The 25880-nt window shown below is 38.8% G+C and overlaps 1 protein-coding gene across 2 annotated transcripts in view; it reads left to right on the top strand.

Annotated features, from left to right (window-relative positions):
* LOC143028637 (integrin alpha-IIb-like) overlaps positions 1-25880 on the top strand; it is a 641228-nt gene that overhangs the window by 206536 nt on the left and 408812 nt on the right. For both annotated transcript variants that reach the window (XM_076191051.1, XM_076191050.1), the window contains exon 7: positions 16180-16228. In XM_076191051.1, coding sequence (XP_076047166.1) covers positions 16180-16228 — 49 coding nt within the window. The remainder of the gene's footprint in view (positions 1-16179; positions 16229-25880) is intronic.

Below are 25880 nucleotides of genomic sequence, written 5' to 3'. Positions count from 1 at the left end.
AAGACAGGGGTGAATGGAGAATGGTTGTATATGGATGATGTTGTGATGCATGAGGTGGAATGGGCGGGGGGATGGGGGGTGAGGTAGTATGTGTGAGCATAATTTGATGCAGCCTGAAGGGATTTCTCCCCATCTCCTTTTATGCATGGGGAGACAGAGAGGGGGGGTCGCTTATTTAACCCCTTCCATACGGTGCCGCACACGTAGGCGTCATGGACTTAGATCTCAGTGGCAGCAGCTAATGCCAGCCGTACGACGTGTCGTAATAATACTCGCATCATAAAATATAGTCACCGCTTATATCGATCGTTCTCTCTTTCACCCGCAAATTTTGAATACCACAGAGAATGGGATTCAGGGCACATTTGAGAGAATGTAAAAACACAGGGGCGACTACAATAAATATAATCAAGACGCCGATATGGCAGCCTCGCGAATACACTCGCTCCCCATGACGCCTACGTGTGCGGCACCGTATGGAAGGGGTTAATGAAACGGCCTTGCTGTGGATGTGCTGTGTCTTGCGACACTGCATCTGACCCAGGGCAATAGACAAGGTGCAGGGATGACCCGTCATCCAGGAGGTGCTAAGATAAAAGGGAGGGTGGAGGGGTGTGGATTGTATTCAGGGATGGAATGGGTGGGAATGATTTTATGCCTTTTTCTTTTTGGCTACCTCCCTTGTAAGGGGAAAAAAGCCTTGGTATATGTATATGTATGTATGAATAGAGTGGCCCAGGAATGGAACTCTGAGGAACTTCACTTGTAACATTTCTCCAACTAGAAGTTTTCCATTTAAAAAAACTCTCTGTTTTCAATCATTTAACCAATTAGAGACGCTCCTCTACTTACATTCAGTTGTTTTACGTTTTTTCGATTTTACGTTTGAACTGACTAAGAAAAAATTGTAAAAAAAAAAGAGCGAATTTTTTAGTTTAGCGCGCTCTCCGTAGTTCAAACGATACTTACGCATGACGCTGCATCCATTGTTTACATTGCACAAACGACAGACTGAAAGTGCCTTGCCTCCTCCTCCTCCTCCACCATCTCAGTTTATGTTGCTTGAATTTAATTTATTTGAAATTAATGTTATTATTTTACAATGTTATGTGTATAATTAATGATTTAGGGGTGTTTTGTAAGATACGGTAATAGAATTTACGGATGTATAGTATAGTAACAACTTACGTTCATTTTCAACATACGTTCTGCCTTTCGGAACGTAACTAAAACGTAAGTTGAGGAGCGTCTGTACTAGTCCAACTTAATAGGCTACCACTTATTCTGTATGAAGCTAATTTAGTAAGTAGTCTTTCATGGGGGACGGTATCAAAAGCTTTTGCAAAGTCTAGATATATTAAATCTATATTGTTTCTTTTGTCATAATTCGAGATAACTGTGTTGTAGAATTCGAGTAAGTTAGTCACACAAGAACATTTCCTTCTGAAACCATGCTGGCTATCATTTATCAAACTGTTACTTTCTAAATGATGTTCGATAGCATCTCTGATGATAGTTTCCATTATTTTTCCTACAATTGAAGTCAAACTTATAGGCCTATAGTAATTTGGTTTCTTTTTGTCACCTTTTTTGGTATGGTATGGTATGATATTTAGGCCAGTGGCCAGGCACTGGGACCGAGGTCATTCAGCGCCGTCATGACTGATTGGTGAGTGGGTAAAAGATTGAAATTTGGTCAAATATAAATCATTAAATTTGGTTAAAAAATAAATAGATAAAAATTAGAAATAAATACAATTGTTTTGATAGAGATCTAAATTTCATTGAAAATATTTGTTTCTTTTAAAAATCCAAAAAGTTTATCAATATCAGCTTCTTCACCCAAAATCTCTTCGAGAGATTTTGAGTGAAGATTGTACTTCGTCTTTATATTTAAAAACTTTGGGCAGTGCACTAGAATGTGCTCAACTAACATCAAAGTGCCACAATGAGCACACTCAGGTGCACTGCTGCTATCCAGGATGAATTTATGGGTTAGTCGGGTGTGTCCAATCCTTAATATGGTTAAAATAACCTGCTTTTTGCGGTTCAAGTTAAAATCAGAAACCCATGGATTTATGGAATTTCTAATATGTTTATATTTCTTTTTATTAGCTAAAACTGGGGAATGTGGCACATGTGTCCAGGTCTGGGTATCTGATATCCCAACGCGTATGGCGCGATCATGATAGACAATAGGCATACGACACACATACATTGTAAACACATGTCAGGATAGGAGCCTTAATCCCATGTGTAACGGAGCATATGGACTATGTATGATAGATGACCTAGCTAGGACAATTCAGGCTAGGATGCTGTTGTACATATCATCTATTACCTTTGCCACGCTGACGCCATGACTTCACGGCATAGTTCCTGCCACCAGGCAGTTGGAGCAGAGACATCGTGGTGATTGACCCTGTCAGGCCTGTGGGCGTGAACTATTTACATTGTGATATTAGTGCAGTACAATATTTGCTGATTGATATAGACAGGGCTCCCTTTATGTGTCCAAGCCTATGTGTACGGAAGTACTTGATTAAATGTAGAAACCTACGTACATATTTTTATACCCTAGCACACGGGGTACTTTTATGCATGCCACCACTCGACCATTCATGCATAACAGGGAAGACCATTGCTCTTGCCATTTGTTTAAAATATGGGATTTTATTATTATTTTCATGTCAGAATGTGGTATCTTGGTATTTGGTATGTTGTTACATTGTGCAGCTTCCTTTGCTTCCTTGTCAGCTAGTTCATTACCGTGGATTCCCACGTCTGATGGAACCCAGCAGAAATGAACCTCTGTGTCGGCAGGAAATATGAAATAGCCACTCCTGAGCTTTTTGTATTAAGGGGACCGGCTGGTCAAAAGATGAAAATCTTTATTAATTGGGTTATTGCACAGAAATTTACGCCAGGAGTTAGGGACACTATATACATCTTTCCTAACCCAAAAAAACTAATCTACAACCCTTTCATGTTTTGCCCCCCACCCTTTCAAAAAAATTGAATATTTTGAAATGGCTACTCCTATAATAATTGCTCTACATGAATGAAATTAATATGGTGGAAGGACCTCATCCAGACCTTTAGACTAATAGAGAGAAATTTTAGTTAAAGTAATTAGTTTGTGGAATTTTAATTTTTATATTTTTTCCCACCCCGTCCCCCTACAAATAGGGAATTTTTTTTTTGCAAAAATGAACCCTTTCAGATATTAAAAAAAAATGTTCTATTTCATCAATCAGGCAGATTTAGACATATTGTGTGTGAATTTTCATTGAAATTTATTAAGTTGTTATGGAGGAGTAGAAGTTTGAAGGTATAAAACTTAGGTTATGAGATACGGGCCGTCAAAGTTTTCACTAACTTTGAACCCCTACATACTAATATAAATAAGGGATATCATGGCATCTCCTTATTTAGTTTTTTAGGATTGAATGTTGATAATATTTAGAATAAAATTTATTCATATTCAGTCATATATGTTGATGTCCAGTCATATAATCTTCTGTCTTCTGGCTCCTGGTTCCCACCTGCATTTTAGGCAGGTTATTATATTAGGGTGTCGTAGTTGCCAACACTACTCATTGTTGCCAGGTTTTCAGTTGAATGTTCCAGGAGCATATTCTTTTACACTTTTCTTTGTTTTTTTCACAGTTTTGGGTTTCTTCTTCCTCAGACTCATCAACTGTCTTTGATCTTCCTGCATCGTTAGGGAGTGGTCAAGGGATGCAGAGCCTAATTTCAGGGCTTTCAATAAACTTGCCTGCTGATACCCAAAATTGTGATCCAGAATTGTTGCTTGGCACACAAACTGCAGTCTTGATGCCCCAGCAAACTTCGTCACAGTCTCCACTTGTTCCTCATCATGCAGCTTCCTCAGTCTTGTCCCCATCCTCTTCTGTACATGATTGATACATTCTAATTTGTTGACCTTGATGTTTTCGTAGGGGCCACGGTCATTGTTCAGTGCAGAAACTGCATTATAGGCGCTGGAATCCCCATCTCCAACAAAATTGACGTATCGGAATCCTAGAGACTCAGACCGTGCAAACATTCTTGTAGCTCCTTCTTGTTCCATTCCTCCTGACGTTCCTTCAAAATTTATGCTGCAGTCTTCGTCGTGCAGAGTCCTCCACACCTTAAAATCCTCTTCTGTTATCATCTTCTTCTCCAGCTGACTTCTCTTGATGGAACACATCTCGCAGAATTTATTCAGCACCTCGTAGTCGACCACAAACCTGGTGCAAACTTCAATGATGACTCCCATACCAATATTGGATTTATGTCCTCTCTTCATCCAGGAGCCATCATATGAGATGTCAATGTTCATGAAACCATCTTCATCCAGCACATACTTCATATGTTCTTCATAATACTTCTGAATGGCTGTGTAGATCTCCTTCTGCTTCAATTCATAGTATCTTGCAGATGTCTGTAGTATTTTGCATTACCCATAATTGGCATGCCATATATGCCTTGCAATCTTTTTATTCCAGCATATCCAATATCTTCCATGATGAAGAAGTATACAAGGCATACATTTGTCTTATAAAATGGTTTCTTCTTTCCCTCAGTCATTGAACATATGGCTGGCTCAAACGTCTCCTCTTCCTTACATCCTTCACAACGTAAAGTTATCTTGGTGTCGAAACCATCTGCTGTCATCTTTGTGCTGCATCTTTCCCCACACACCTCGCATATGATGTGTGAAGTAATTTCACGTAGTCTTTGTTTGCTGATAATGATGCATTCGTTGTCACTATCAGGGCCCTCTTCCTCATCTGCAGAAACATTCAATATTTATACGTCGAGATTTCTGTGCTGTGTCACCTTCTTTAGAAACAGCTGGAGTGGTGGAGAAGGTTGGAGAGGTGGAGGAGGGAGAAACGGGACGCGTGGTGGAGGAGGAAGGCGTGGGAGGCGTGGTAGAGGAGGGATATCTGGGATGGGAGATTGTGCTTGTGGATGGCAGCGCACTGGCTCTTGTCTTATTACATTTATCTTCTGCTTGCTTACTTTGTAATTCTTGCCTCATCCTAGCTTCCTGAAGGTGTTTGGTTTGCTTGCGAGGACGTGGCATCTCAAAAATAGTATAACAGCTTGTCAAATGACAAAAGGATGAGTGATGGTGGCTTGCAGTGGAGCGTATCACTCAATCTCTGTCTATTGTTTATCGCTTGCTGAGGCATCTACCCATGCTGGGGTCTGTATATAACCTCTGGTACAGAGACAGAGTTGCCAGAAGTCACTACCAATAGCACTCAATCATTACAAATTATTTTTATTTATTGCAATAATATATTGTACTGACCAGTATGTATCATAGGGCCGAGATGGGGTCGAGTTGGGGGGAGGGGGTTTATTTGCCATAACTATGAAAATAAAGCGAATTTTGATGAAATATTCTGCATACAGACTCGATTGCCATACGCAGATGTAGAAAAAATTTCCCAGTTTTTTTTATTTTTTCCCAATTTTCATTTATTCTTGACCGGCCGGTCCCCTTAAAGGGTGAAAGCTATTAAAACAGCTAATACTGTCCAATACACACTTTGAGTCACAATAAATTACAAATGCATCTCCTTTGCTTTCATGTATTACTTTTAAAGCATGATTAATTGCTGTTATTTCTGCGGGAAATATGGAGGCCGAATCAGGAAGTTTAGATAAGTATGATGTGTCATCATGGATGACAGCATATCCAACTCCATTATTTGATTTGGATCCATCATTATAAATCTTTGTGTGTTCTTCATGTATTTTATCATGTTCTAAAAATATAGACTTCACCTGCTCAATGGGAGTGTTCCTTTTGGTTACCTCTATAGAGCATTTTGATATTTCAGGGGTAATCCAAGGGGGAATATGTGGATGGCCCACTTGAAAAACGTTCTGGGTCTTAATAGATATATCTTCTACTTGTTCATTCATTCTGACTTGAAGGGGTTTTGGAGATCTAGAACCTTTAAAATCATCACCATTTACATTTTTGATAATATCAAAGGCAGGGTTTTTACGGTCTGTCTTGATCTTAAATAAAAGTCTTAGTCCTAGCTCCTCTCTACGAAGGTCAAGTGGCAGTTCACCAGAATCTACCGTATTTTTTGGACCATAAGGCGCACCCGTAATTTGCTATTCCCTGTCCTTACATAAGGCGCACCTGACCATAAGCCGCACCTGGTCTCGTCATCGGATAATCATGCATATGTGAGTGCATTCAGAACTGAACATTTTCGTTGTTGAATGAGAAAAATCGGTTGGGATTTAGCAAAATTACAAAAATAAATTATATATATATTTTTTATTTTGGTCAGCGAAATCAGACCATCTCCATGGACGGTTTGCCCTGCCAATACCCCTAAAAAACAACATAAACATGTTATGGGAATTGTGGGGAATAAAACCAACATTAGCAGTTTTATTCCCGGAATTCTCTATTCACTTAAAAACACAAGATTTATTACAACTGACGGTAAATTTTTAGTTTCGACCATGGGCGCAATATAGCAATAGAAAATTAGTTATTAATTTTGTAAATTATAATGTATCAACGTAATATGCAATTTTGTAAGCAGAAAAAAACCGGTGCTTAAACAGATTTCGTAAGTATCGAAGTCGTGTCGGACGAATGGTGCGCCATGTTTGTTATGATAGATGCTGACGTCGTCTGACCTAACCTGTGTTTAATAAATCATTACCTGCAAATTAAATGTCATCCGGCTCGTCCTCGTTGTCGCCGTCGTGAGAGACGTTGGCGGGCTTTTCAACCACTCAGTTATCGGGGTATACAAAGTTCTTGCAGCTTGAAGGAATGCATGTATCTCCGCTCCATAACATTCCTTCAAGAAAATGTGCCTGGCGAGGTATTGTCGGAAGTACCAAGGTATTTTTTATTTTCATTTCCGCCCACAAAATTGCATTTTATGTTGATACATTTTAATTTACAAAATTAATAATTAATTTTCTATTGCTATATTGTGCCCATGGTCGAAGTTTTCGCAATTTTCTTGTCAATATACATGCATCTTGGTTATAACTTGGCTGTAACTTTTGCTAGGCCTATGCACTGTTGCCGTCAGCAGGCTAGCTATGAAACGTGTCGAAATAGTACGTCACTGTCCAAGGCATTTTTTTGCACTGAAGCCACACATAAGGCGCACCACCCGATTTTGGCCGATTTTAAGGATTTTTCCCGCGCCTTATGGTCCGAAAAATACGGTACATAAATGCTTTCTACTGGTGATGTTCTAAATGCCCCTGAGCATATTCTAAGGCCCATATTATGAACTGTGTCAAGTTCCTTCAGTCTAGTTTTGCAAGCAGAGGAATAAATTTGACAACCATAATCAATTTTGGATGGGCAAAGAGTATTGTATAACATTAGCAGTGATCTTTTATCTGCTCCCCAACTAAAGCTAGATATAACTTTCAAAATGTTCAATGATTTCCTGGCTTTTGTCTTCAGGGTATCAATATGGCTGGTCCAAGTCAATTTCGAGTCAAAAATCATGCCAAGAAATTTTACCTCTTCTTCACATGGTAAAATGGTTCCATTTAGATTTAAGGTTGGAATTACTTCTCTTCGTCTACGTCGAGTAAAACGTACAGCAGTGGTTTTTATGGTTGAGATTTTAAAGCCCCATGAGTCAGCCCATCAACTAACAGCATTGAATTTTGTAAATGCTTGCAGGCTGAAATGGCATCATAGCTTGTACAATAAATTGCCAGGTCATCCACAAAAAGGGAGCTCTTTACAGATGGTACAATTTCTTCTAAGATATTATTTATTGCCACAGCAAAACAAGTGACACTCAAGACACTTCCTTGGGGGACACCCTCCTTCTGAATAAATGGTTTTGAGAGACTATTGCCAACTCTAACCTTTAATAATCTATCAGATAAAAATGAGTTAATGAATCTCGGCATATTACCTCGGATGCCTATTTTATTTAGTTGTTGGATAATTCCAAATCTCCAAGTTGTGTCATAGGCTTTCTCGAGATCAAAGAAAACACTTATCGTTTGACACTGTTTTGAGAATCCTTGTTGGATTTGGTTGGATAGTCTCAGCAGTGGGTCCAGCGTGGATCTGTTCTTACGGAAACCAAACTGGTAGGGTGAAAGTTTGTTTTCAGATTCTAAGTACCAAACAAGTCTGGTATTTATCATCATTTCAATTAACTTGCAGACACAACTGGTTAAGGCTATGGGCCTGTAGCTAGATGGATCAAAAGGATTCTTATTGGGCTATTTGATAGGTATTATAATGGCAGTTTTCCAGCTTTTAGGTAATATACCTGTCTCCCAGGTTCTGTTGATGATTTTTAAAAGAAAGGTCTTAGCATCTTCTGGGAGATTCTTGATCATTTCGTATAATATTGTGTCTTCACCAGGGGCTGTAGTTTTTGTGGAAGAAAGAGCTTCTTTAAATTCTTGTAGGGAGAATTTTACGTTATAGATTTCTCTGCTATTTGAGTTGAGATCCTGAGAAATCTGAGCATTTTGAGTTTTCTGAGATTCGGGCGAGTGATTTTCTGGGCTGGAAATTTTGGAGAAGTATTCACCTAAATTTTCTGCAACGTCATATGGAGCTGTAATGAGTGTGTTATTTATTTTAAGCATAGGTAGAGGTGATGGGAATGAACTTGCTACAAAGTTTTTGCACTTTTTTCCACACTACGCTCAAAGGAGTTTTACAGTTAATTCCATTTATGTAGTGAAGCCATGATTCTCGCTTTGATTTCTTGAAGTGTTTGCGCTGCTTAGCAAGAGCACATTTATATATAATCTTGGTCTGTGTTGAACCGCTATTTTTGTATTGTCGGTAACATTTTCGGGTTATCTTTCTCAGTACTCCACAGGTTTTGTTCCACCATGGAACTGTAGGTCTACTGGGTTTCCCTTTAGTTTTTGGAATAGCAATATCAGCACTTTTTAAGATTGCTTCAGTAAGAAATTTATATGCTTCAATATGATTGTCAAAAGTTTCAAAATCTTGATCCAAAATTATATTATTTTTATATATATTCCAGTCAGCTTCCTGAACCTTCCATCAGGGGGACATTCTGTTGGGGTATTTTTGACATACTTGAGATGGATGGGGAAGTGGTCACTTCCATTAAGATACTCATTGACAGACCATATAAAATCGAGATGGATGGAGGATGAACATATACTTAGATCAATGGCACTGGTTGTATTATTGTGAGTGTTATGGTAAGTCATGGATCCATCATTATACAGGGTGATAGGATTATTGTCAATAAACTTCTCAATTAATTTCCCCTCAGCATTTAATATGCTACCTCCCCAGAAAGGATTATGAGAGTTGAAGTCACCAAGTAATAAAAATGGGCTTGGGAGCTGGTTAGTTAAGTCTTGTATGTCATGTTCTGTGAAGCCACATTTAGGTGGAAGATAGAGAGAGCATATAGTAATCTTTTTATCTAGTATAGTTTCAATAGCCACAGCTTGCAGAGATGTCGCAAGATTTAAGACTGTGTTGTATTGATTTATGAATTAATATTGCTGCTCTACCATGGGCAATATCTCCTGGAGGAGGAGGCGAATGGTATATAGAGTAGTTTAATCCAGGATTATAAGGGTTATTGCCAATCTTTGTCTCCTGTAAACAAATTATTCCTGGATTAAAATCATGTAGTATGATCTTTAGCTGTTCAGATCTGGCTCTTATTCCTTTGCAGTTCCACTGTAGGATATCTTTGAATTTGGAATAGGTTATTTTTTCCCTCTGACAGACATACTTCCCTTAGAGGAAGTAGTTTGTTGGGGATTGAAGTTTTTCTGTAGTCTTTTTATCTTGGAAGGTTGAGATTCTTTCAGCCTTTCATGAGTACTTGATAGGGGAAGGTTCTCAAGAAGATTTTTCGGGGATGCACGGGAGTTGGTAGACTTCCCTTGGCAGTCTGGAGAGACATTTTCCGCATTTTCCATCTTGCCAGTAGTTTGGGGAAGCGGTATGGAAGTAGTATCTTCAGGTGTAGTATTATCTGTTTCCATGAGTGAGTCAAATGTATTGGAGGTATCACAATCAAAGTTTGTTGTGTTCTCTTTGTTTTTTGCTCTCTTTTTGATGGGTGGTTATAGGAATCCATCAGAGTCTTCAGCCCTGTCGGTTTGTTTATTTTTTATTGTTATTATTTTACATTTTGTTTCTAGTTTCAGATCCTTTTCTTTTTCATCAACTGATCTACTATTAGGTGGCATATTCCGAGTTTTTTGCTTAGCAGATGGGTTACTGGTGGTTCGTGGGTTGTTTTGTGAGCTAGCCTTTTTAATTTTTGAATGGTTATTAGGATCAGGCAAAATATTATCATGATCCACACTATTAATAGGGTTTGCTGAAGCACTAGTGTTAGGTATTGGAGTCTGGGTTTTGGGAATTCCAGTTAAAACATCCTTGTGTGCGACAGTGTTACGATTTGACAAGTTATTATCTAATTTTATTTTCATTTTCTTGACTATGTCAGCATAGGTTGAGTTAGGGTTTGTATTGGCTCCCATTAGTTTCCGCTTTGCATTGCCAATACTGATATGTTCAGAATTGGCTATTTCGATGATGTCTTGTTCAAATTTAAAACGTGAGCATTCGCTAGATCTAGGGGAGTGATTACCAGAACAATGGAGGCAGTATGGAACGTTTGTACAGGTACTGTCTTCTCTATGCTCTTCAGAACATTTGTCACATTTTTTGTTATTGTTACATTTTGAGATGATATGACCATATTCTAAGCAGTTGTAACATTGAGTTGGGCATTGCTTATACTTCTTGACTCTGAATCTTGAGTGTTTGATGACTTATATCAGGGAGGACTGTGGTAGAAAAGAATAAGAGGATGGAGTTATTATTTCCTCTTAGCTTTTTTATTTCATGTACATTCTCAGGGCACATTTTCAAAATTTCTACTTCAGAGAAGTCATATAGGTCTTCAGAGAAAATAATGCCCTTGCAGGTATTGAAGCTCTTATGGGGTGTTATTTGCTTTATGTTGCCATGGTTGGTGGGTCTGAAGTTTGATAGGAGCTAGGCTTGGGTATCATTACCTGCTTTTATGGATACTCTTGCCATATTTCTTTAGGTTTTCATAAGGGACAGTACCTATTTTATTTTCAATACATTCTGAGGCTCTCAAGAAGTTCTCCCTGTCCTCTTTGTATGTTGCAACGTATCAAAGTATGGCAGGAGACTTTCTAGGGGGCATGCTTTGAACTGTTTCTTCTTCTTTTGGAGTAAAGTCATATTTCTCATTTTTCAAGTTGTCTATACAGACGCTCCTCAACTTACGTTTTAGTTCCGTTCCGAACGGCCGAACGTAAGTTGAAAATGAACGTAAGTTGTTACTGTACTATACATCCGTAAATTCTATTACCGTATCTTATAAAACACCCCTAAATCATTAATTATACACATAACATTGTAAAATAATGACATTAAATTCAAATAAATTAAATTCAAGCCACATAAATTGAGATAGTGGAGGAGGAGGGGGAGGAGGAGGATGAGGCAAGGGATGTGCAGTTTGTCGTTTGTGCAATGTAAACAATGGACGCAGCGTCATGTGCAAGTATCGTTTGAACTACAGAGAGTGCGCTAAACTAAAAGAAATCACTCAATTTTTTTTTTTTTTTTTTTTTTTTTTTACAATTTTTTTTTACAGTCAGTTCAAACGTAAAATTGAAAAAATGTAAAACGAATGAATGTAAGTAGAGGAGAATCTGTATTAAATAGGCGAGCTTTGATCATGGGATCATTCACACGGTGGTTATTTAATCCATTCAATGCTTCAAGTGCAGATTTATTTTCATCAAATACTATGTAGCAGTCATATGAACTACCATCATTTGAAAGTTTAAGTCTGATTCGTTCCACTCTTCCATAATTCTTGCTTAAGAGATAAACCTCTTCATAATCAAGAGTCAAGTCAATATTTGAGCAGAAAAGTACTCTGCTCTTTGGATTACCACCAGTAATTTTATCACCCTGGTGTCCTGGTGATTTCTGTTGAGTGTGTTCAGAAGAATGGTCCTTAGGTGAGCTGGAGTCATTATCAGAAGAAGCTGGGGTTGCAGGGAGTTGGTCCGGTTCCGAGTTCAAGCCATGGTCGTTATTATTTGTGGGTTTGTCTTGACCGCAATGAGGGTGACCTTACTGGGGGCGGTTCCCCAGTCAGGTAGAAAGGAGGCGAGCTATTTTTAGGGCACCTTTTCTAGCCCCCTCCCCATGTGGGGTGGGCAGAGTGGATCCTGAAGAGGGCTGCTCAGTCATGTGGGTAGCTACTGAACTGTGTTGTTGCCTCAATCCCAACACAAGAGCGACTTTTCTTGCCCACATCGCCTATGTGTAGTTTGTGACTAGAGGCTCCCAGAGATCACCTTCTCCTGCCCCCGTCGTCACTAGCCATCGCCACAGGGCTTTCTTTAAAGTGATTATGAATGAGGGGTTGATGTGGTGAATGTCTGTGAAGCTGCTACTGAGAGGGGCTGCTGAAAATTAGGTCGGAGGGAGGGGACAGCAAGTGGGAGAGAAGAGAGGAGTGGAAAAGGAAGTTTAAGAGGAAGCCCTGTGCGGGGAAACAAGAGCCCCGCCTGGGGATCGGCATTAGTCGCCTCTTATGACACGCAGCTGACGTGGCGGGGGCTATATTCTACACTACACCCCCAAGCCCCAGGGGGTGTCACTTTTTTTGAATATGGGAGTAACGTTAGCTAGCTTCCATTCTCTTGGGACATCTCCAGATATGATGGATTTCTTGAAAATAATTTCTAATGGAACAACAATCTCATTTTTCATTTCCTTTAAGATTCTTGGATGCCAACCGTCAGGCCCTGGTGTTTTATTAACTTTGAGTTTATCTATACACCTTTTATTTTTTTCTTTTGTTATATTTACCGTAGTGAGTAAGTTTACCCTGGACTTTCCACAGGTTTCAGTTTGGAGTTCACTTTGAGGTGTTTCGTTTACGAATACAGAGCTAAAATAATTGTTTAAAATATCACACATTCCTTCATTTGAATATTCAAGTTGACCTTCAGCAGATAATAGTAGACCAATGTGATTCCTAACAACCTTTTTATCTCTAATGTAACTATAGAATTCTTTGGGATTCTCTTTGGATTTATCAGCGATATTCATTTCGTATTGTCGTTTTCATTTTTTTTTTATTGTCTTTTTTAAATCTCTCTGTATTGATACATAACTTTCATAGTCATTAGATGCTCCCAAGCACTTATATTTCTTATAATGCTGTCTCTTTTTAGCAATACTTTTTTCAGTTTCTTTGTCGAGCCACTTTGGGCGAGCCTGATTTGGGGGATGTCTGTCCTTAAAAGGAATGTAAGTATGAATCATCTTAGTGAGCGTATTTTGAAATATTTCCCACATCTGATCTACAGGTCTTTCGCTTAATTTTATCAGTTCTTTTTCCTTCAGGTAATCATTCAGTTCATTCAAACCTGTTATTAATCCATCTATATATGTGTAAGACACTTTTAATTTTCTGCTACTTCCATCATGTTTTCTGTTTTCTTTCATTTTTCTCTGCTATGAACCATTTCCTCACTTTCATATTCACTACTCTCCAATAGAATTTCTTCTTGTCTGACTGTTCTTTTCTCATTTTATTCCTTAGCTTCTAGTCTTTTTGTTTTCTCGTTCTCTCTTTCCTCTATTTCCTCTTTATTAATTTTTCTTTTTATCCATACCTGTTTATATTGATCACTGTTTGCTAGTTTCCATGCTTTTGCTAAGATATTCTCAGCTGTCATTTGTGACCTGAATTTAACCTTAATTGGTGTGGTCTTATCTGTATTGTATTTCCCTATTCTATATATTTCTTCGATTTCTTTCCCCGTTTCTTGTTCATCCTCTTGAACTACTAATATTTTGTTAACCTTTTCCTTCTCTTTTACTCTTGTAGTCCTATTTGGATTATGCTTCTGTTCCATCCCTAATATGATTATACATTTGTTTTTGTCTGCTAAGTCTCTTACTATATTCTCCTTCTCTCTCATTACTTTAATAACTGTGTCCTTAGTTTTTTCTTTCATCTGTCATGTCACTATATCTCTAAATATAATATTGTTGTTCTCTTGGACTTTTTTCCAATCCCTTGCTTCTTTTGCTGTGGACTCTTTATTCTCTTTATTATTATTCTTTAATTCCTCATTCTCATCTTTTACTTCTTTTAACTGTCTTTTAATTCTTGTATTTCTTTAGTTAGGTTTTGATTCTACTTTAGTTCTTCCAGTTTATCAACTCTTTGGGTAACTTGTGTTAATTTGTTAAACCTAAACTCCCATGCTTCGTTCATTTTTTTAGATTCTCAAAATTTACTAGTCGTGGGAGGTTGTCATCTCCTTCCTCATTAAATCCATAAAAGCAGTTATCTTCTCTTTCCATTGAGTTGCTAGTATCTATATTTCTGCTTTTGACACCTCTGCTCCCCTGTTCTACCTTGTCTGTTCTGCACACCTTTTGTTGACACCCCTTCTAATGTCTGGGGCCCGTTCATCCCCTTCCACATTTCCTTCCATTTTCCTCAGTAATCCTTCCCTTTCTCCTTTTTCTTCACCTTCCCAGTACACCACGAGCTTTTCCCTTCCCTAATAATACAACAAAGGTACTCCCTCATTGTTGAGATCAACGAAACTTGAATTTTTCCTGGAGTTTCAAACTTCTCTGTCACTTCGACTGACGTGTGTGTTTGTGTGAAGGAGTGATTGTGCTGACAACACTGTATGGGGTAGAAACATGGAACATAAGAGAAGAAGAGAGGAGTTTGAATGTGTTTGTGATGAGGTGTCTGAGAAGTATGATAGGGGTTACTAGGCTAGAGTGAGAAATGAGGAAGTGAGAAGAACGGGATTGGAAAGGGAGTTGAGAGATAGGGTTGATGAAAGCGTATTGGGATTGTTTGGACAAATGGAAAGAATGAGTGAAGAAAGACTAGTAAAAGAGGTGTAGAAGGCAGAGGTGAAAGGAGTGAACATGAGGGGGCTATCTAGGATGAGATGGATGGATGGGGGTAAAAGGAGCATTGGGAAAGAGGGGAATGTCTGTTGAGGAATGATGGGAGGAGACAGAAGATATGGGTGAATGGAGAATGGTTGTGTATTAATGATGCTGTGATGCATGAGGTGGAGTGGGTGGGGGATGGGGGCTGAGGGAGTATGTGTGAGAAATAAATTGACGCAGCCCAAAGGGATTTCACCCCATCTTCTTTTCTGCATGAGTGGATGGAGAGGGGGGGGGTCGCCGATTTAATGAAGCAGCCTTGCTGTGGATGTGTTGTGTCTTGCAATACTGCTTCTGATCCAGGGCAGTGGGCAAGATGCAGGGATGATCTGTCATCCAGGAGGTGCCAAGATGAGAGGGAGGGAAGAGGGTGGAGGGGAGTGGAGTATGTTAGGGATGGAATGAGTGGGAGTGGTTTTTATGCCTTTGTTTTTTAGCTACCTCCCTTATATGTATGTATATGGAAAACTATTTCATCACATCCTGTAGCATGAAGTCTTTCTTAATTTGTTCTCATGGCCCCTTAACCACTTCCATACGGTGACGGCTACGTAGGCGTCATGAGGAGCAAGTGGGTATGTGATGATGCTGACGTCGGCGTCTTGATTATATTTATTGTAGTCGTACCTACGTAACCTCCATTCTCTCTAAACTGGCTTCATCATATTTTCTATGGTTATCAAAATTCACGGGTGAAAGAATGAAAAATTGAGCACTGACTTTATTTTTTATAATGCGATTATTATGATGCAACATCGCACGTCGGGCAGCTAATGCTGCTAGACGTGCAATGTGCCCCGGAGTGAAGAGGTTAAAGCCCTCCTAATCAGGAGATCTTTACTGTCAGTGTAGTTTAACCTCCTGTAGGGACCTGAATACTGCAATCATATTGCCTTTTTTTTTTTTACAGCAGTCCATATGTCTTCCACAATCCTGCAGATATGTCTGTCAGGTGATAAAGTTGCCTTTAATTAACATTCTCAAGTCTTTCTTCTCTTGATTTTGTAACTGATTCATTTCCTAAGGAATAGCTTAAAGATGGTCTTTTGGAGCTGTTGCCCATTTCCAGTACTTTTCATTTTTTGGTATCTATATTTTTCTGTTTATGTACCTGTTTATTGTCCTTCCAGAACAGTTCCAGTATCTATATGGGAGCACCTGGTGCATACAATGGTCAGGGTAAGTTAAGATTTAATTTGTTTTGCCAGTACTCTTATTATAGTGTAGTTACAGTACATTTTCTTTATGATATTGCTTACCTGGATGATACTTTTAGAAACTAAAGCAATTAGTGATTGAATTTGGAAGGGTGTGTGAGAGGAGAAAGCTGAAAGTAAATGTTGGTAAAAGTAAAGTGATGAGATGTACAGAGTGATGATGGTGGTAAATGGATGTGAGTATGAAGGGTGAGGCGTAACTATTGGGGTTGCATGTAGCAGTGAATGGAAAGGATGTAAAAGTGAGTAGTGAAGGAGGTAAGTAAATTATAATAATTGTAGCCTCAATTTTCACAGTAGCTGGTAACACTCCTTGGGCCCTTTCATACCTTTCTCCAGGAAGAAACTTTGGACTCATGTCTGTGTTGTATTAGTGTGGGACTGTTCCTATGTCATTAGCTTAAAGTAGTAGAAGTAGGTTAGTAGTCTAGTTTTTCAGCTCTCTTTATGCGTAAATTTGAGGGAAATACAGTTGAAGTTGACAAAGAGATCCATGGCCTAGTGTGGAGACCTACAGAAGATGTGGGGGTTGATGAACTGTATTATTTCTATTAGTGTCGAGTAGAAGCAAATCAAGTTTGTGGTACATGGTCTTCCTTGTCTAAATCCAAATTCTTTTGGACTCCGTATATTTTTTTCTTCCAGATGTTACCCATCTACTTTTGATAACTTTTTCACATATTTTTGCTATTGTGCTTGTAAGTCTCTAGTTGGATTTTCCTTGTTCCCTTCTTTATATATTGGTACAACATTTGCATTTTTCCAGTACTGTGTTACCTTTCCCTCTTTGAGTGAGTATTTAATTATCTTGTATATTTTGCCCATCAACTCATCTATGCATTATTTTAATATCCAATTTGCAATTCCATCCAGACTGTGTGATTTTCTGACATCAAGGTTTTTTATTTGGTCTCTGATTTCCTTCTGTCACAGTTATTTCTTTCATTGGGGGTACCTTTCTGTATTTCCTCACAGTTTTGTGAACTTTCAATTGTGAATACTGATTTGAAATGTTTGTTCATAATTTCAGCCATTTCTATATCTTTATATTTGTAATTCCCTTGGCACAGTCTTACTATTTCTTGTTTGCCTAATAGTTTACCATTTACATACCTTTAAAATAGTTTAGGTTGTTCTTTACATTTTTCTATTATTTCCCTTTCATAGTTTCTCTTTTCATCTCTGCATATTTCATCTGTGTGTGTATTTACCTAGTTTACCTAGTTGTATCTTACGGGAAAGGGGAGCTAAGCTCATGATGTCCTGTCTTTGTATCTCTCCATACCCAGTTTGCTCTTGCGGGGGTACGCGACACCTAGGGGTCATTTTCTAAACTATTTAGAGTAAAGAGCTGAAACTTCTCAGGTAAATAGGTATCCATGTTGCCTACATTTTAGGTGAAACAGAATGATGTATGTACACATGTATGTATACCAGTAGAGACATTTAAAAGTGCACAGCATCATAATACGTGAACCAATTTGTTTTATATTTTGGCTATGATTAGTCAATAGGCACACCTAGGGTCGGTCATTGAGTAATTGAACAATTTCCTTTATACTTTTGCATACAGGCATTTAAATTTTAATGTCCGGCAAAAATCGTGAAAAATAAAAAAAAATTGGTCTTGTTCCCATTATTACTCCTAACTCTTTCATCCTATTCAAAATATTCGAATGACTGGCCCTAGCAGTTACAAAATGTAATATTCCCTGTAAGTTTCATTTAAATCTGATGTATTTTAGTTTTTTTACGATTTAAAAAAAAAAAAAACATATGGCGACTTGAAATATAAATATATCTGTAACTTGCTTATAGTTTCACCAATTGACTGATTTTTTCATGGCTTAATTCTTCTTATATAATGGGTAAGTACAGTAAAAATCATCAACATATTTCAATTATAAGTACTTTAAATAATGAAAAACTAAAGTATAAGTACCGGTATATCATAGTAGTGATGACGCACAGACGACACCATCATATAATTTGCTTTATTGCACCTTTGTCGGTTTCTTCATATGAAACCTCACTGCTGGGGGTCTTCGGGGTATCTAAATCATTGGAAAGAGGTTTATTTTAACCAGCAGTGGGTGCCTTTGGAAGTGAATCCTCTCTTACTCCACAATCCATCGATACTAACTTTTACTTCTTTTACTTCTGGTAAAGTTGGGTCTTCTTTTTCTAATGCTGCATGTACATGTTCCCTTGTTTTTTTCCAAGAGTTCCTCATATTTCTTTATGCTGGTCTCTATAATACAGGGTGGGGCAGAACCGATTGAGCAGTTTTGATATATAAAAAAGTAATGGAGGTACATAGAGGATAAAGTTTATTATTCTCGAGGTTAGCATAACATACCATTTAGAATCCTTATGTTCTGAAAATAATGTTTGCAAGATGGCGGCCGTTAGCTGCAACACACTGTTGGAGTCGTTCTCCGAAATTTCCTACAGCACGTTCACACATACTGCGGGGTATGGCGTTAACCTCTTCAATAATCCGCTCCCTTAGCTGTGTGAGGGTGACTTTTGAGCACCTTTTCTTTCAGATGTTCCCAAAGAAAGAAGTCGCAAATGCTCAAATCAGGTGACCGCGCAGGCCACCCTAAATCACCCCTCAGAGAAACCAGACGTCCAGGAAACATGTTTCTCAAAACATTAAGTGAAATTCGGGCTGTGTGAGCTGTAGCCCCATCCTGCTGGAACCACACGTCCCCCAATCCTTCATTTTCAACAATCTCTTCCATTCTGGGCTGCAGAAAATTTTGCAACAGTGCAACATACGTTTGGAATTCACGGTCACGGTTACTCCGTCCTCCTCAAAGAAATATGGGCCTATCACGCCAAATTGTGAGATGGCACACCACACCGTAAGTTTAGGGGAATGTAGTGGTCTTTCCTGGATAATTTGGGGGTTATTTTCAGCCCAGTAATGGAAATTTTGCTTATTTATAGCCCCACAGAGGTGAAAATGTGCCTCATCACTAAAGAAGAACGCTGCATCGGGAGCAATCTGTTCAAGCATGTTCTCACACAGATTTTGGTGGTTGGCAAAGTCTGCGTGGTTCAATTCATGAGCCATCATCATTTTGTAGGGATGGAAATTCAAATCTATATGCAGAATCCTCCTCAAACTGAGGAGATTCCCAAAGCAACGGCATGCCTTCGTGCAGAATGTCTTGGCGACTGGATGATTGCTGCTCTCACCCTCTCGACATTTTCTGGTGTTCTGATGGACCTGCATCAGCCATGTGTATCTCTTCTTAGTGTGCTACCAGTTGCCTCCAACTGCCTAACCCAGGACCGAATTGTGTTTGCTTGAGGAACAGCATTGTTGTGTGGAATATTGAACCGTCACCGAAAAGCTCTTTGTGTTGCAATCACAGATTGATTGTTCTCAAAATATACGTGCACAGCAAAGCCACGATGTGCTCCCATCCACACCATGTCGACTACCGAAATGGGGATGTCTGAGGAGCGGAACAAAACCACCCACACCCCCTCCCCTCCCTCCGAGCACTGACTCCTCTAAACTGCTCAGTCGGTTCTGCTCCACCCTGTATGATGGCTAATTTTACTAAACATCTTGTGATGTATCATTTTCATGTTCATTGCCATGCACATTTTCTGTACTGCAACATAACCATCCCCACAGAGTAAGCCGGCCTCCACAACTCTGTTATGTACTTCATAACTTTCATTTCTACCGCCTGGTGAAGTACACCATTTGCTCTTTTCAGAGCACAACTTACATTCTGCCTGAAATGTCTTCACCATTCCACATTCTCCTATCACTTCAACATACATCTTCTCACCACACTGGCATCTAACAAGCGAATTTATCCACTGCAAAAAACTACTCTTCTCCACAATCATAAATTCACATTCATTCTCATCTCCCCTCTGTACAATTTCATAACTAATATCTAATTTTCTTGCTGTATTTGAGATGAAGTACTTGATGGTGTAGAACCTGGCTACAGATGAGGCAGAAGTGAGAGCAGTGGTGGAGTGAGAGGTGGTGAGGTCTTGGATAGTCGTATTCGACTCTGCCATCTTTAACTGTTTTTTTTTTTTTGTCATTGTAGATGTTCTTTTTGCTACCCATGATGACTGTACTAATGAGTAATATGTACTAGCTAAGGTAATATATTGCCAGGAGAGCTCATGAGACGTGTGTACTTTCCCTTTCAAAGATAGCAGGTAACTGACGTCCAGCTGAGCTCAAAGTTGGCAAGAGTTATCCCTCCACCTTCCTCCCTTCCCCTCCACCCTCATACTGGCCTTTGAAGCATTGGGCAAGCGTAAATTCAATCGAATTTCAAAGTTATTCGATGCGCCTGAAGGTCCTAAGTGGCACTCCTCCCTTTAGTGTGGGTTGCGCCTTTAACTCCGTCCATTTAAACCCCGCCCAAGACATTTAAATTGCGCGCGGCTGGAAAATTATTTGTCAGTATTTATTTCTAAATGGTATACAAACATTTTGAACAGTTTTGAAAAGTGCTATATCTTGACCAAATTCACCCCCCCAGGTGTCGCATACCCCCTTAAATTCTTGTATTGTTTTTGCACACACTGTTTTTTCATCCAATGTGTTCCATACATCTACCACTCTGGGGAAAGCTGTTCTTTTTCAGGTCTCTTCTATAAATCTCCTTTTTAAGCTTCTTTTCATGTCCTCTTGTTTTTCTTCTATCCCAATTTAGCAAGGCTTCTCTCTCAAGAACTTCCATGCCCTTCATAATTCTGTAGATGGTCAACAAATCATTTCTTTCTCTCTTCATATGAATATTTTGAGAGTTCTGGGGCCGTCCTCAAAGCTGCTCTCTGGATTCTCTCAATCTTCTTTATATTCTTTTTTGTATTGGCTGACCACAGTGTTACTGCATACTCCAATTTAGGCCTTATCATTGTGACTAGTATTTTTCCTTACCATTTCCTCATCCAAGTAGGTAAAAGCCACTTTTATTGCTCTTAGTAAGTTGTAGGTTTTGCCGACAATCTTGTTTATATGTTTGTCAGGGGACATATCTTTTGTGATAATCACTCCCAGGTCTTTTTCAGATCTTTCTTAACTTTTTTTCACCAATTTTATATCTTCCAAATATCCTTTTTTTTTTTTTTTTTTTTTTTTTTACTTTCTCCAAACACCATTATGCTACATTTTTCTGTGTTGAATTTCACTTCACTTCTGACTCCATTCCCAAACCCCGTTTAGATCTCTCTGTAATGATTCTCAGTCCGTTTCAGTACTCACTTTCTTCAACAGTTTTGCATCATCTGCAAAGAAGCTCATATAATGTTCTACTCCCTTGTCCATGTCATTCACATAAATGGCAAACATTATTGAACCTAGCACTGATCCTTGTGGGACTCCTCTAATTATGTCTTCCCAAATAGAAGTTTTGTCTCTGAACATTACCCTCATTCTTCTTTCATACAAAAAGTCCTCCATCCACTTCAGTAGTTTACCTTGTATCCCTCCTATGGTTTCCATCTTTATTAATAGTTTTTTGTGAGGGACTTTATCAAAAGATTTTTGTAGGTCTAGGAAAGCTCAATCTTTAGTAAAAACTGACAAAATCAGGGCGTCAGAGTCGGAGGTTTTTGCTGGAGTCGGAGTCGGATTTCTAAGAGTACTAGGAGTCCGAGTCGGAATTTTTTATCCGACTCCGACTCCTTAAGTCCAATAAAATAATTTTTTTAACATGGTTTCCCTGTTTGGTTTTACCAGTTGCACAATTTAGCAGTTTTTGTATGGTTTTGCTTTTATTTTTGGAGGCAATAGTGAGTGTGTGCAGTGTATATGTACACTAAGTGGTCTCTCCAGATGGAAACAAAAAAGAATCCATCAATAATAGAAAAAAGAAAAATGCACAATACTGACAAGCTATCGTTGTCAGTCTGGGTAAAAGTGTTCGTGGTCATGTATTTGTAGTTGTTTCCTGTAAGGAGAGTGAAACTATATATATACTGTATATATATATATATTTATATATATATATATATATATATATTAGTATAAATGGGCAGTAAGTTTTCTTGTAAACATGTTCGATTGAAGACCAGAGCTAATTCAATATCCACTATCTTCTTAGTGATTTTCTCAATTTTTCTAATAGTTTGTTTGATTCTTGAGGGGAGGTCAAACACAATACTTCCGAGATCCATGATGTTATTGTAACGAAAAATATAACACAAAATATATATATTTTGTGTTATATTTTTCGTTACAATAACATCATGGATCTCGGAAGTATTGTGTTTGACCTCCCCTCAAGAATCAAACAAACTATTAGAAAAATTGAGAAAATCACTAAGAAGATAGTGGATATTGAATTAGCTCTGGTCTTCAATCGAACATATATATATATATATATATATATATATATATAATATTTTGTACTATACTGCAATGCTTTTACTTCAACATAAATAAACATCAATTCGTGCTGCCACCATGTGACGGCATTGTGTTACTAGTACTAACTAATGTAAACAAACAGCTGCAGATTCTGCCTGAAGCAGTGTCTCCCAGTGAATTTTCTTTTCCTTCATTTTTGGTAGTTTTATAACATTTTCCTTTAATAGAAATATGCTAGATTATGATAAAGCTACTTCAGAATATGAAAATCATACATTTATCAAAGAAATTTAGTGGTTTGAAATATACGAAATAGAAACAGGCTACTGATCATGGTTACTAGTGAATACAATAGGCCTACAAGTGAAGCAATGAAAAATAGAAATCAGAGTAAAGAAAATCACGAACCATTTTAATCTAATTCAAAACTGGTTATGCTATAAAGACAATTGCAAATTAGGCAAGTGTACCAGATATTTATGCTTTAACCCATAACCATAATTCTATCTATATACAAAAGGCTTTTTCCCCCTTATCAGGGAGGTAGCCAAGTCAAAAGGCATAAACCCACTCCCACCCATCATCCCTTCCACCCTCACATCTTAGCTCCTTGTGGACGACGGGTCATCCCTGCATCCCGCCCACCACCCTGGGTCAGAAGCAATGCAGGACACGGCACATCCACAGCAAGGCCGCTTCACTTAATTGGCGACCCCCCTCTCTCCGTCCCCTATATATATACTGTATATATATATATATTTATATATATATATATATATATTAGTATAAATGGGCAGTAAGTTTTCTTGTAAACATGTTCGATTGAAGACCAGAGCTAATTCAATATCCACTATCTTCTTAGTGATTTTCTCAATTTTTCTAATAGTTTGTTTGATTCTTGAGGGGAGGTCAAACACAATACTTCCGAGATCCATGATGTTATTGTAACGAAAAATATAACACAAAATATATATATTTTGTGTTATATTTTTCGTTACAATAACATCATGGATCTCGGAAGTATTGTGTTTGACCTCCCCTCAAGAATCAAACAAACTATTAGAAAAATTGAGAAAATCACTAAGAAGATAGTGGATATTGAATTAGCTCTGGTCTTCAATCGAACATATATATATATATATATATATATATATATATATAATATTTTGTACTATACTGCAATGCTTTTACTTCAACATAAATAAACATCAATTCGTGCTGCCACCATGTGACGGCATTGTGTTACTAGTACTAACTAATGTAAACAAACAGCTGCAGATTCTGCCTGAAGCAGTGTCTCCCAGTGAATTTTCTTTTCCTTCATTTTTGGTAGTTTTATAACATTTTCCTTTAATAGAAATATGCTAGATTATGATAAAGCTACTTCAGAATATGAAAATCATACATTTATCAAAGAAATTTAGTGGTTTGAAATATACGAAATAGAAACAGGCTACTGATCATGGTTACTAGTGAATACAATAGGCCTACAAGTGAAGCAATGAAAAATAGAAATCAGAGTAAAGAAAATCACGAACCATTTTAATCTAATTCAAAACTGGTTATGCTATAAAGACAATTGCAAATTAGGCAAGTGTACCAGATATTTATGCTTTAACCCATAACCATAATTCTATCTATATACAAAAGGCTTTTTCCCCCTTATCAGGGAGGTAGCCAAGTCAAAAGGCATAAACCCACTCCCACCCATCATCCCTTCCACCCTCACATCTTAGCTCCTTGTGGACGACGGGTCATCCCTGCATCCCGCCCACCACCCTGGGTCAGAAGCAATGCAGGACACGGCACATCCACAGCAAGGCCGCTTCACTTAATTGGCGACCCCCCTCTCTCCGTCCCCTCACATAGAAAACGGAGGACAGGGAGAAGTCCCTTCGGGCTGCGTCAAAGTATCATTCACACTTTCCCAATCCCCAAACCCCCCCCCATCCTCCCATCCCTTCCCTTTCTTTTCATCACAGTATCATCTATACACAGCCCTTCTCCACTCATCCTTATCTTCTGTCACCTCCCTTCCCTGCTCCACAGACATTCCCCTCTTGCTCAACGCCCCTGTCACCCCATCCATCCATCTCATCCTCGGTCGTCCTCTCAAATTCACTCCCTCCATCTCTGCCTTCCATACCCCTTTCACCAGTCTTCCTTCATCCATTCTTTCCATGTGTCCAAACCATCCTAATAGTCTTTCATCAGCCCCCTCAGCCAACTCCTTTTCCACCCCAGCTCTCCTTCTTACTTCCTCGTTTCTCACTCTATCCAGCCTTGTAACCCTCACCATACTTCTCAGACATTTCATCTCAAACCCATTTAAACTTTTCCTCTCTGCCTCTCTTAAATTCCATGTCTCTGCCCCACACAGCACTGTCGGCACAATCACCCCTTCATACAATCTCCTCTTTGCATTAATTCCCAAATGTCTATTTCTCATTACTTTTTTAAATCCCCCAAGGCATCTGTTTGCTCCTCTCAATCTACAGCTTACCTCTACCTCTACTCCTCCCTTTGCAGCCACATATGACCCCAAGTACCTAAAACTATCCACTTGCTCCAGCCTCTCCCCTTTAAGACTTACTTCCAACTCTCCACCATCTTCTCCTCTTGTACACCTCATCACTTTACTTTTACCCACATTCACCTACAACTTTCTCCTATCACACACCCTCCCAAACTCAGTCACTAACTCTCCCAATGCCTCCTCTGACCCTGCCACAAGTGCAGTGTCATCAGCAAACAACAACTGACTTACTTCACACTTTTCTCCATTTTCCGCAACCAACTCCAGTCCCCTGCCCATTTCTCTTGCATTTACCTCCCGTACCACCCCATCCATATACACATTGAACAGCCATGGCGACATGACACATCCCTGACATAGTCCCTCCTTTACCTTAAACCATTCACTCTCTCCATTTCCGATTCTAACACAGGCTCTACTACTCTCATAAAAACTCTTGACTGCTCCTAACAACTTTCCCCCAATACCTGTTTACCCTATCATAAGCCTTTTACAAATCCATAAAGGCCCAAAAGACATCCTTACCATTTCCTAAAGCTTTCTCACAAATCTGTCTTATCACAAAAATCTGATCCACACAGCCCCTACCTCTCCTAAATCCACACTGCTCCTCACCAATTACTCACTCTGGTCCTCTCCTAATTCTCTCAGTTATAACCCTCCCATACGCCTTCCCAACTACACTCAACAAACTGATCCCTCTGAAACTACTAC

The sequence above is a fragment of the Oratosquilla oratoria genome, chromosome 9, assembly GCF_046742065.1.
Source record: "Oratosquilla oratoria isolate Oo_2021 chromosome 9, ASM4674206v1, whole genome shotgun sequence".
NCBI lineage: Eukaryota > Metazoa > Arthropoda > Malacostraca > Stomatopoda > Squillidae > Oratosquilla > Oratosquilla oratoria.
Note: the sequence above shows the minus strand (reverse complement) of the source record. Positions and strands in the feature narration are given on the sequence as shown.